This window comes from Falco rusticolus, chromosome 5 (genome assembly GCF_015220075.1).
Source record: "Falco rusticolus isolate bFalRus1 chromosome 5, bFalRus1.pri, whole genome shotgun sequence".
Lineage (NCBI taxonomy): Eukaryota > Metazoa > Chordata > Aves > Falconiformes > Falconidae > Falco > Falco rusticolus.
In genome coordinates, this window is record NC_051191.1 from 31,058,047 (window position 1) to 31,070,932 (window position 12,886).

General features: G+C 38.6%; 1 protein-coding gene across 4 annotated transcripts in view; it reads right to left on the bottom strand.

Moving 5' to 3' along the window:
- The window catches only part of SYT1 (synaptotagmin 1), a 357,438-nt gene that overhangs the window by 53,471 nt on the left and 291,081 nt on the right, over positions 1-12,886 (bottom strand). For all 4 annotated transcript variants that reach the window (XM_037390041.1, XM_037390039.1, XM_037390038.1 and 1 more), the window contains one exon: positions 1,343-1,460. In XM_037390041.1, coding sequence (XP_037245938.1) covers positions 1,343-1,460 — 118 coding nt within the window. The remainder of the gene's footprint in view (positions 1-1,342; positions 1,461-12,886) is intronic.

Consider the following 12,886-nt stretch of genomic DNA (forward strand, 5'->3'; position numbering starts at 1 on the left):
AGAAAAGAAAAAGCTAGGCTGGACTGAGGTAACGACTACAACAATATTTTGATGTCTTTTAGTTTCTTATGTCTTGCTGTGCAGAGCAAGACTTTAGAAGCAAGTGGAAAAAAAAAAAAGATAAATGGTTACTGGTAAAAGACTTTTGTTTCCCCTCACCTTGTGAAGGTCTTCCTATTATTGTTGATCAAAAGCAGGAAATAAAACCTTCAGGCTTACTTTTAGCAGATTCCCATTTCTCCGTGTATTTCGAATATAACTCTTACCTTGTGCTAAGATTAGAATTAAAAAAAAGCAGAACACTTTTTTCTTGTCACTTCCTAATTTAGAATTGGCAACTACATCATCTGTGTGTTAGTGACAGCTGTAAAATTTTTCAGTTCTAGAGCTGCGCTGGAAATATCCCGATTCTCAATGGTGGGTAGAAACTGTCTCTTGCAAACAGAAGGTATATAAAATAAAATCCTCATGGAAAGACCTCACCTTATAAACCACGCTGTTATTTAATTTGGTCTCAGCTAATTGGCTGATTAGACAGTAATTTGTGTCCAAATTCCAGACACAGCAGGGAACAGAAGCTCACACGAAGCTCCACCAGATCCCTGGGACACAGCCCTAGAGCACAGAGGCACAGCCTTGATGTCACAGGTGCTGACTGCACCCTCTCTTAGAGATGGCATACATCATCTCGCTCACGGTGTGTAGCCTTACTATAAGGAAAGACTATGAAGGCTGTTTGTAGGTACTGAGCATGTTGGAGATAGCAACCTCACGGACTACCGCAAGTGCAAGACTATCATTTTGATTGCTGGTGTACATGCAAATGCAGAGCACTCCCAGCTCTGTGCATGGAAGCAATCACACCTGAGCCCTTCAAATGTAGAAACAATTACCCTAGCACCTCAACCAGCAGTCAGCATGGTGACCTGTGGTGATTTCCTCTATTATGTGTTATCAGTAACATTGCAGGGAAATGCTCACATTTTGTGAGATTAAACAGACAATATGAATTGTAGTCAGATTTTTTTCTCTTGCTTGAATAGTCAGTATTAATCTCCAGGCAACACGAGAGAAGGAAAGTACAGAGAGCTGGCACTGTCATCTGACTGTTTAACTCCTCAGACCTCGTCTTGTAGTGGAATGCAATATATAACAAATCTCCTTTTCTTAAACTAGAATGTATATTCAGTCATCAGGCCCCAACTTTCAGAAAACACCAACTGCTTTTTTCAGCGAACAAGAGCCCTTACCTTCTCAACCCAGACACCTCCAACAGCAAAATGCATTGATATTCTGCCTTTACAAGCCTGTAAAATCTGCAGGCAGATTTTAATGCACATACCTGATAGTCCACCAACATCCATCTTCTTCAGGTTCTTTGCCTCCAGAATGACAACGGTCAGTTTGCCAGCAGTAGGCACATAACGGAGGGAGAAGCAGATATCACCCAGTTTTTCTTGCTGTGAAAGCAAACAAGACATGGTGTTATATTTCAATAATATTTTGTACCTTTAAAAAACAGTTTTGAAAGTCCCACAGAAAATTATCAGGATTATATCTAAACTCCTACTGTTAAACAAAACACTCAAATGGTCAATATAAGATACCTGCCACAAGTTGCCCAGCTTAAATTCTTTACAACCTCAAGCCCATTGCAGCAACTGGGTTCCACAGCAACTATCCTGTATGGAGCCAAATGACATTATGTGCTGGCTGCAAAGTAAGTAATATTGCTCAGAATTTCACCCCTGGCAATCAGGGTCTCTGTAAACTAAGTAATGATTATTTGTTTTTGGGGTTTTTTTTCCAAGTTGTGTTTCGGTGGCAATCATTTAACACGCACTCATGTGCAACTACTAGACTATTTTCCATGAAACTGTTTTCTGTGGGTCTTTCTTATCTTTCTCATCACACTTTGTCACAAAAGAAAAAAGTATCAAAAACACAAAGCAAAAAACATTCAGTATAAAAAAAGACTTTTCTCTTACCTGACAGGCATAGAAAAAGAAAAAGAAAAAAAAAGGCAGAGATAGACCAGGAAAGCACTCAGTGCATCCCTCCTCACAACAGGAATGGCTGGAAGGGTTTGGTTTTGCCTTCAGCCTTGCAGCCTATCACCTGGGATCCTGCCAAATGCAACCCTTTGCTGTTAATTGCTTATTACCTAACAGTTGTGGCAAAGAGGGAAAGGCTGAATTAGTTCAGAATTACAGGAACTTTGTTTTAAAAGGAGGACCAAGTTCAAAAACAGATTTGAACTTGCAGATATGAGAGGGAGAGAGAAAAAAAGAGAATACTGCTAGAAATGATCACTAGGGTGATCCAAGCTGCTTTCCTCCTTCTTTTCAGGCACAATGTTATCTCTAGGAGGGTAACAAGGTTGCCTTTGAGACAAGAAGAATCAGGTTACACTGAACAGTCCAATAAAGCATTTCAGACAGCAATGTTTCTCTTTTAAAGGCAGTAGTTCTTATGGCATATGCCTGTTTCCACAATTTATTCAGGCAGTAGAGTATAAAGCACATTTCTATGGAGATATATCTCTTTGGTTCCAATGTTTTGTTAGAATATATTGGAAAGGTGGTTGTTGAAAAGTTTTGGGGGTGTACCAAGTTTTTTGTTAAGACAGGAGGTGATTTTTTTTTTTTTTTTGCAGGAAATATGCACTTTTCCCCCACACCACAAATGCAAAAAGAATATAGCAATTTACCAGGTTCAAAGAGGCAAAGTCAGAACCTTACCTAAAAAGCTGGGGGAACACTACTGAGAGCAACTGACTCACGTATCAATGGATGTAGTAGGTATTTCCTAGGGGAAAAGACAGCCCATGTCCTAAGGACTTTACATCTACGTAAAAGGAACCAAAATGTTCCTTTCCAGCTGGGACCTTGAGTTTCCAAGCAATTTGAAAGAAACAGAACTTCATCCACTAAGCCGATTTTTCAGCATCAGTGGCAGTTCTTCTCTCAATAGGTCTTACACACAATCACTTTTTATCCAGGTTTGGATGAGCACCTGCAGCACATCCATCTCACGGATGCATGTAAAATGTTCGGCTATACTTCAGAGTTTACATCTTCCTCCCTTATCAAAAGGTGCATGGGCTGGTGTCAGAAGACTTCCTTGGGGATGTGGGATTCTTTGTTGTTTCCAGCAATGGACTAGAGTGGTATATATTAAGAACAGCACCATGTAGTTACTGTTCCTTTTATTTTAAAAAAACTTAGAAACTACAACAATAATGCAAAAAGTGACAAACTCTGGATTGATTATTACAAGTTGGGAACAAAACCCAGGGTTTGTAATAGATAGTTCCCTGCAAAACAGCTCAGTGATCAGCCGTGGTCAGGAAACATAAAGAACAAACACAGTTATGTATAGTTAGGAAATGCTCAGAGAGAGCACACAAAATAGCTCATGATGTTAAATGTGTGCATCACTTACAAAAACACTGTCAGAATGCACATGTGTCAATATCTTGAAAACTTATGGTGTCCTTCCCACATGAAAAAGGATATGGTAGAATTGTGAAAGATTCCAAGAAAACCAGCAGGCATGATCAAAGATATGACACAGCTTCTGCAGAAGGAACAGCTAAGTATATTAGAACTTTTCAGGCTGCAGAAGGGGTAGCTGGGGGGGCAGTATCTTAGAGACCTCTATGTGACGAGGAGGGCTGTAATGATGTTACAACCTTGCTCAAAAGAACAGATCCTAATATCAGAAAATTTAAAATTTTAACTCACATCTAGAATAACCTAAGATGTCTTTCACAGCATGGACTGCACTGCTGTGGAAGGACCTCCTATTCCTCTCTGTCTGCATATACTGTTATAAACCCCAGCATAGATTCAGATCATGGAAATATGGATTTCAGCTGTGCAATCTGCATAGCTCATGCTCAGTTCTGACGGAGCCTGCAATGGCATGGTGACAGCAAAACATGCTCCTGTTCCCCTGACATTCAGTTTTGGAACTCCATATTGGCTATAGGCTAATGGTGAAGTTGATCTATCACTTGCAGCTTGTACGGAATGGAAGAAATCAATTACTCATTGATTCGTGTTATCATGATCACAGCTCACCCAGCTGCCCGGTGCGCTCTGAGGTCACTGCTCTGTTACATAGCAGACTTTTAAATTAGCCTGGTTGATTCATGGGGCTGTGAATAAGACTGAAAAAGGATACATTTGAAAGCTTGTTTTACTTCCCTATCTTAAGAGACCTTTGTACTCACATATCACCTGATAGTCAAGGGCTGTGCTCTTGCCTCTAGACTCACCAGGCAGAGCTTTAGTTGTAGCAGAACAGGAACTTGTATTCCTTTCTATTCCTCAGAAATGTACCTAATTGACAGAGTATCTAAATCCCTGTTTTGGAAGGTACTTTTAAATCAATACCATGCTTCTAATTGTTCCTTTGAGTGGATTTTTTTTTTTAAGTTTTTGTTTGGTGGGGTTTTTTTTGTACTTGCATTGAGAATAGATTGTGTTTAGTAAGCATAAAATGGTGTTAGGATTGTGTTTTCTAATCTGAGTGCTTCAGCAGAGGTGGAGGAGGTACTTTACAGTTATTGCCACTGAGACCATCACCTCTCACCAGCTTTTTTCTCCATCTGTAATCATGTTATGCTTCTGTGCAAATACCACTATTGTCTACACAGAAGAGTAATTTTATGAGAGAACTTAATGCATTTTTAGCTTCTTTTAATGTAATTTTAGCTGCAGGAAGCACAGAGAAGCCAGCATCATGTAAATAGACAGTTTCCCATAGATCACCAGCAAGCCATGGGAAATGGCAGCAGGTGATGAGCTCATTCCAGTGAATAACCTGAAGAAAAAGCACAGGTACCTCTTTAAATGACTACAGAATCATGTTTAGTACTTTCTTTGCTGTTATTAAAATCTGTACTAACTGCAATTCTTCAATATTTCTTGTACTTTTAATATTTTCTCTTTGCATGACTGCCACAGGTTTTCTGTTTCTAATCTGGTTTGGTTTGGTTGTTTTTTTTTGTTTTTATATTTGTCAGGCAAAATACTGCAAGTGGCAGCACTGCAATGAAGCAACAAAAAGCAATCACTAGAGGTGTGGTTTGCAGGAGATAATTACAAACCCCTGCAGGGCTACAAGGTACAGATGAGTGCTTCTGGTATGGTGATTATCTCATGGAGATGCCTTATTGTTATTATTAATTTCTTTCAGCCCTATATATAAATAATTTATGTTAGCAAATTACTTTGATCTCTGATGGAAACTGTAAGTTAGTGTTAGAAACTTCCAACTGGGAGGTTCATAGACATAACCTATTCATGTATAATGCCTAAATACGAATCAAAAGGCTCTCCCCATCTAAGCAACTTCATAACTTCTTTACATTTAAAGAGGATGCAATGGAGCAGAACATAACTGACATAGCGCTGCTAACACTTCTTCAGCTTAGAAAAGGCTATTGGAAGTCCTATTGAGAACCTGGACTTCTTAGAGATGACTCTGCCTGTCTCATGTTTCATCTCATATTTGTCAGTAGTCATTTTTTCCTTGACAGTACACTCTCCTAATGAGCTACAGAGAAAAATACTATTTATGTAGATTACTCTCATTTGCACTGCAGAACCTCTAACACAGGTATCTATCTTCTTAGTATAACCATTCTCCACATTTTTGTGGAAGATATTACCGGAAAGTTGATGCTTTCATCTATCTTGGTAAAACAATACCAAAAAATGAGCCACAGCACCATGTACTTTTTCCTCATTTGATTGAAGACTCCAAAATAGTCAGTAGATGAAGACTATAAACATGGTGAGGTGGGCTTCCAACTTCAATACCTGGTTTTGGTTGTGGATATTTGATTGTGGATATTTGCATAAGCCTGAGAGAAACACAATAGGATGTAGTTTATCTGTGAAGAGCCAAAATACGATCTTCCACCAATCAATATTTACAATGGAAGCTCATAATGTTCACTGCGTAGTTTTTGCAGCAAACCAAAATGTTTTAAAACTCTGTGGAGAAAACAGGGACAGCATAAAGGTGGGTTATAAGCTAAATCACAGTCTTTCAAATTCAGGAAACTCTGGTAAACTATAATGACAGAATCGCTAATCCTAATTCCCACTTCCACAGGCTTCAGACAGTTCTGAAGTTCTGTCTATACATGGCGATCTCAAATCAATAAATCTCTTTGCTTGGCATGTAAGCCATGAATACACTAAGATACAAAGGTGTCACGATAATACTAGTAACAGAATCACATGGATGCAGAAATGGATTACATGGACGGGCCAAAACTTCAGTTAAGCCACCATAGAAGTGGGCAGAGTTATCAACCCATACACATCTCTGGGATCTACAGTTGGGAAAGTATTGCTTCTCCACACCCCCTGGGTCAAACAGGTACCATACTGGGAAAAGGAAATATTAGTTTGTTGGGGTCCCTTTTTTTCTTTAAACCTGAAATTTTATTGCCACAATGGCTGTCTTTAACATTACCAGCTTAAAAGGCATTGCATTTTTGATAAATCCATGGTTAAAGAACAAAACAGAAAATTTCAGACCTGAAATAGGTATGATCAGGAAAGCAAGACAATCTTTTTCTCTTATGCCTGCAAATTAGTGACTAGATGACCCCACATTATGAAAACGATTCTGCCACAATTAGGCAAAGGAGTGGGAAGTGAGAAAGAAGCTCTTAAAACTGGGTTTGCATAAACAGGCTAGAAATAGATGGTGCAGCAGGAAAAGCTGAAGAAGAACCGGAAAGAGAAACAAAAGCTGGAGCTAATCTGTCAGCCCATTATAGCACTTTTGGAGACTATCACATGACTATGTATGCACAGCAAGTACCACTATACCCCAAAGTCTATGAACTACTTTTGGAATAAAGTACTGAGAGTGAATAGGAGAGGGAGAACTCTCCCCAGACTTTTCAGTCAAGAAGTTGATTACAGAAGTAGCTATTTCAGGCTTGCCAAATGTTAATGATCAACCCAGTCAATATAAACTTACAGACTTTAACAACTAAACCATTAATCTGACAAGCAGAATAATTCCTTTGCTGTCTAAAAGGATTTCATGCCCATGAACAGAGCAGTCATGCTGTTATACAGCTAGCAGTAAATAGGTGCTAAATAAATGCCTCTGAAGAAAAGGAAGAATCTTCTTCATGACTGTACCTACTGCACTTTTGAAGAAAATATTTTAAAACAATAAAATATGACCACACAAGTGCCCTACTACGTATTTCCTTATTCAAGGATCAGTCTCTATTCGCAGGAATAACCCACTTGTCTTACAAAATGAAAGTACAGAGTGTGATCTAAAGTATCTCCCATTTGCTTTTACTAACATAATTTCAGAAGTATCTTCATAGGTTATACTCCCTTTAAATGTGCAAACTTGGCCATAAAAGGAAGCTCCTGTTAACGTTAAGTGTCCAGTTACAAGCCACATAACAACTAAATTAAGAAGCAAAGCAAAGTGAAATAGCAGGAGATCTTGGAAGAAACAGAGAGTTCTTGAGAAAAAGATCCAGAGGGCTCATTTCAGACACTGCAAAAAAGGGACTAGCAGTAACAACAGGCTAAAGAAGAGATGGAGGGGAGACTGATGCTAGGTGAACAGAGAACAGAAATAGAAGCAAAGATCCATGCAGTAAGTTTTAAAAGGGAGAAGTTTTAGGGCAGACAGGTAACAATCTTTCAAATTAAGTGAATTTATTAAAGGTATCAGGAGGTGGTATCTGTAGGGCTATAGTCACAGTACAAAGTAGGAGTGAGGAAGAGCCAAAAGAAACATTTTAATTGCATATTCCTTTTGACTGATTTCCCTACTACAGTGCTACTCTCTGACTCCTTTGTGGTACAACTTCTGTACTTTTTACCTTTGCTTAAATGGAACAGACCTACTAGGATCTTTCCATGGAAATAAAAATCTACTTTTTTTCTTCATTTTTTCCCCTGAAACAGCAGTACTTGACATAGAAATTCTTCACAAATCTCTGTCTTCTTATTGCAATATATATAGAAAGGTAGTAGACTGCATTTCTTTTAACTGCCCCAATTATGTAATATTCTCCAACACAATGGTAAATTGACTTGAAAGCAAGTTGTGCAATAGTTTGAACCAGCTGATGTTATTAAAAAATTAACAAGTCAGGTTTTGTTAGCTTCCTCCTCTTAGTCTTCTTCATTACATTTTTAACCCATTTAAAGAAAGCCTTTCTATTACTGCTTTCTAAAAAGCAGAGGAAATGGAAAGATAAAACACTGTTATTAGCAGTAGAAAATGACACTTCACGGTCATCAGTTTAAAAGCATTACAATCAGCTGCCTCTTGCAAAATGAGAAAAGCTGTGACTGAAGGCACTTGAAATCAAAGATTAGCACAAACGCACTCTTTCATTTCCAGACAAGAGACCATGCTACCAAACATACTGAGTTCTTAATTGAACAAGAAGAAAATTAATTTCTTAAATAAATGAGAAAGGGATGAATGAATTAAAAGCAACATATATGCCTGAGCAGCATAGCCTGGTCTTGTGTAACTCTCTGCCTATCCACAAATGCTTGCAGCTGGCTGCTCTGCTTTAATGATTGCATCTTGCTCTATTTTGCCACTTGGCTTTTCCTCAGTTCCTGCCTGATCATATTTCTAAATGTCACTGACGTTTATGCAGGCCAGTCCACAAAACAAAATTAATTTAACTGAATGGCACATTAATATTATTACTTTTGACAGCATGGAAAACTTATTAACTATAGCATGTCAAAAGGCTAGTCTAGTGAGTAGTCTAAGTACAACATCGAAAGGAAATGTAATACATTTGGAAGGGGTTTTTTTGCTTATCAGACACTGTGAGTAGTCAAATCACAAAGCTTTTCCATAACTATTACACTATTATATGTGCATTGCTCTACAGAAAGTCCTTGTCCTCCTGTGACAGGGTACAGGAAGCCACAGTACATACCCTGGCTTGATTTGAAAACACCATTTATAGTAAGTATGGACACCTTAATGCTTAGTTAATGTAGTTTCTACTACACCAAGAGTGTCCTAGTTTCCAAAAGCAATTGACTCCAATGCTTTAGATTACAGATTGGGATTGCAGCATATATCCAAAAATATACATGGTCAGTAGACAGCAAAGAACTGTAATTGATAATCAGATCAGTCACTGATTTCTTAGTTGCAAGGTGTACCACTGGATGTGGTACTGTCTTAAAAATCTGGCATGAACAGAGTCCTTGCTATGATGACCACACATTATCAATTAATGAAAGACAACAAGCAGATCAAAGAAACCAGCAGGTTTTTATGCACTTGATTACAGTACATAAACACTGTAGAGAAGAGGAAGCATCGTGTATGTAACGGCTTGAATCTACTGAAGAAGAGCACAGCAAGAATCAGTGACTTGGAGTAGAATCCAGTAACATCCAAATAACAAATAAAGTAAAATTTTTAACCGATAGAGTAACTGCTGAAGCTATAAGGGATGTGCTGTTTTCTCCATGTACTGATGTTGTAAAATCAGTAACTTGCAAACTCTTTGGGTCTGAAGACCCTCTAAGTTTTCCAGTGGAGGTGCAAAGCTGCCTACTGCTACTGCTACTACCAGCAAACACTGGTCCGTTGTCAGCAGCCTTATCTTTGTATCCTTTGCCAGCAAGGTCTCACGTGGATTCTTCCAGTGGGACTTCCAGAAACTTCTGATTAGATGATATTAATATGTGTCACAGGAGACCTGGTTTGGTGAACTTCGACTAAAACCATGCAGGATAACGCTGAAAGTCAGGGTGCCATGAGGAAATCTGAGCTTTTGGAGTTTGCAGGCTATGGCCAAGCAGCCAGAACAAAATGCCATGGGCTGAGAATCACAGCTCCTCGATCCAAAACCAAGGAAGGTCTAACTTTCAAGCTTGTAAGGGGGTTTTGTTGTGCCACCTACCTCCCAGCTTGGCCCAGGGGGAACAGTACAATCTCCAGGATGCTGCCTGTTTTCTAGATCAAGTTTAATTATAGGAGGTTCTTTAAAATGTTCCTTGAAGATCTAGGAGTCCTCCAGATTTAGAGCAGAGAACCTCACCTCATTTATAAAAATACCCAATTTGATAGGAAACAGTAGTATTTCTAAACAAAACAAATTTTTTTAAAATGGGACATGTTTGGTTTTTTTGTTTTTTTTTTTTTTTTTTACAGAAAGAAAATTTTAATGTTAGCTAGTCTGGCTCAGTGAAAATAAAGTAGATCACATTTAAAGGCCTGTTGTCCTCAGTAAGTTGTAAAAGCTCATACAGTGTCGGGCAACACACCCAAGGAATCAATGAACAGGTGAGCTAAAAAGTCTAAGGAGCATGTCCCAGTGTTTACACACAAGATATTCACAGCTAGCTTTATATGTATTTATTGCGCTCAAAGGCTGATGAACAGCGAGTTTTCATGTTAGGGAACATATAAACAGGAAAGTTTCAGAGCCATGAATTCTTACATAATGTGACCAGTGTTTGTGCTTGCAGGAACTTAAGCCAATTGTAGAACTCTGCAGCTGAGGTCCAAACAGGAAGCCAATATTCCCAAGTCATTCTGTAACATATGATTGCTGCAGCAGATCTTGTACAGCTTAATTAAAATCTGTTCTGATTTACAGCTATCATATCTCAGAAAATATTAATTTTTGGATGTTATGTTTTTCATCACAAAAATTGTAACTTTTAATACACTAAATGTGCATATTTTTCCTTTAGGCTGATGGATAAAACTAAAAGCATACATTTATCCACTAAGAAATCAACTAATAGTTTAGTATCACAGACAGACATTCTGAAGAAATAATCATGTCTTTTTAGAGATTTTAAATGATTCAATGATTTAAAGGGTGTGTAGAAAAGTATGAGATTCTATAGCTAGAGAAACATCATCATTTGCTATATCAAATTGCAATGAGACAAATTGGTCCTCATAAAAAAAAAGAGGATGGGGAAGCATGCACATATTTGGATGGCACGTGAAGTTACAGGTGGCATCTTTTGGAGGGCTTTGATGTAATGTCATATACAAATTCATGACTAAGAGTGATAGAAAAAGAAAATGCAGGGATGAAAATCTACTATGACAAGAAAAAAAAATCACTGGTTACAGAGATGTGCTGTGGAAGAACTGCAGCTCGTACTTTGTGTCACAGACATGTAATTGTTGTACCTATTTTCTGCACAGTAAGTACAAGCAAAATATTAGAGTAATCAAAATTAATTCAAATGACCCGTATCTCCTAGAAAACTTGCCTTCTCTAAAACATCACAGAAAATTTATGTTCAGTCTGACTGATTAATGTGAAAGTCTGAAAGAGTAAAAACACTTTCAGCATAATCCACTGCTACCTAATTCTGGGCTGGGCATTAACAGACAGGGGATGTCAGCTGCAGACCTCAGGGCGCCCACATGAAAATGAGCTGCTGCCAGTTTTGAAGCCTGAGCTCCACTCGGCAGAGATCCTCCTGTTAATTTTCAGTTACTGAAAAAAGATATGGAAAAAGAAAGGTAAAATAACTGGATTCCAGACAGCTCAGTAGCTCTGAAGATTACCAGAAGTAATTTAAGTAGCACCTAAAGTCGGTTAAGGATCTAATGGGAAGCTCAGGAGCTGTCTGCCCACTGCCATCCATACCACTGAGAAGCCGCAGTGCCATGTTCTGTGCCGGTGGCATCAAAAGCAAGTAATAAACCCACATAATGGTAATCACCCAGGGAATGACTTAGGTTAGAATATTATGTCAAGGTCTCTATCTAAGAAGAAGAGATTTGAACTCAAGGCCAGCCACAAGTGGAAAAAGGCACTAAGAAGGGTTCCCAAATTTAGTTGCCATTATCAGTGACAGTGAAAGGTGGCAATAACTCCTAATTCTGTTCTGTTGTAGGTGAATACATCCAGCCGATCAAGCAGCAACAACACACCACTTTGAACTTTCTATCTGATTGCTAGTTTGGAAAACTCCTACTTTTGGCACTATTTCTATAATTGTAATTGCAGAAATAATGCTCAAGGAAAATGTTTTGGCCTCCATATCACTGGATTCAGTTTCAGGTATTTCTTTTCATCTAGTGCTTGGCCAGCAAGAAACACATATAGACAATATCTGGGTCCAAAAGATCAGCTATCAATTTCATCTGCGCACTGATGCTTGTTCAGTCAGTTGTGTTCTGCTCTAAGGGGACAGCAGGAGCAGTAATTCTGTGGCAGTGATCATACTTAAGCCCCACAGAATAAAACCATGCCCTGGAAAGTCTGCCAGTGGAAGGGATGAAACAACTACAGCACCACTCCATCCATCTAGCAAGTAAGCCAGCCATTGAGCCATCTGAAACAAAAAGTCACAGTTGGTGCAGTTAAAGGCTGCTCACAAAACTACTAAAGTCTGCACAAAAGCTTCCATCACAGAAGATGCATCATAAAAAAAAAAAAAAGATGTATTTCTGCTCCACACTCAGGTCTACATCTCATATGCAGAGACAAACAGAGCAAGAACATGCTGAGAAGTGAGGAGGTGGAGTGATTCACAGAAGTTTGATCTCTGGTCAACATAGATACTAAAAAGGAACACAGCATTAGACTGGAAGTTAAAAAAGTGCAACTTAATAATTAACTGACTCACTCGGGTGTGTGATAATAGAAGCTAGGAAAAAAAAAACCCAAACCAAACCAAAACCCCCAACCTTAAAAGACTAAGAAACTAAGAGACCAGTCAGCATTTTATGATTTTCTCCCTTCATGTAGCCAGTGCTATGAAAGTCTGAAGACAGGGAGAGAGAGAGAGAGAAATGGTTTGACCTTTAGACAATGGCATCATTCTTGGAGTAAAATTCCTTACTATTGGAATTCTAGATG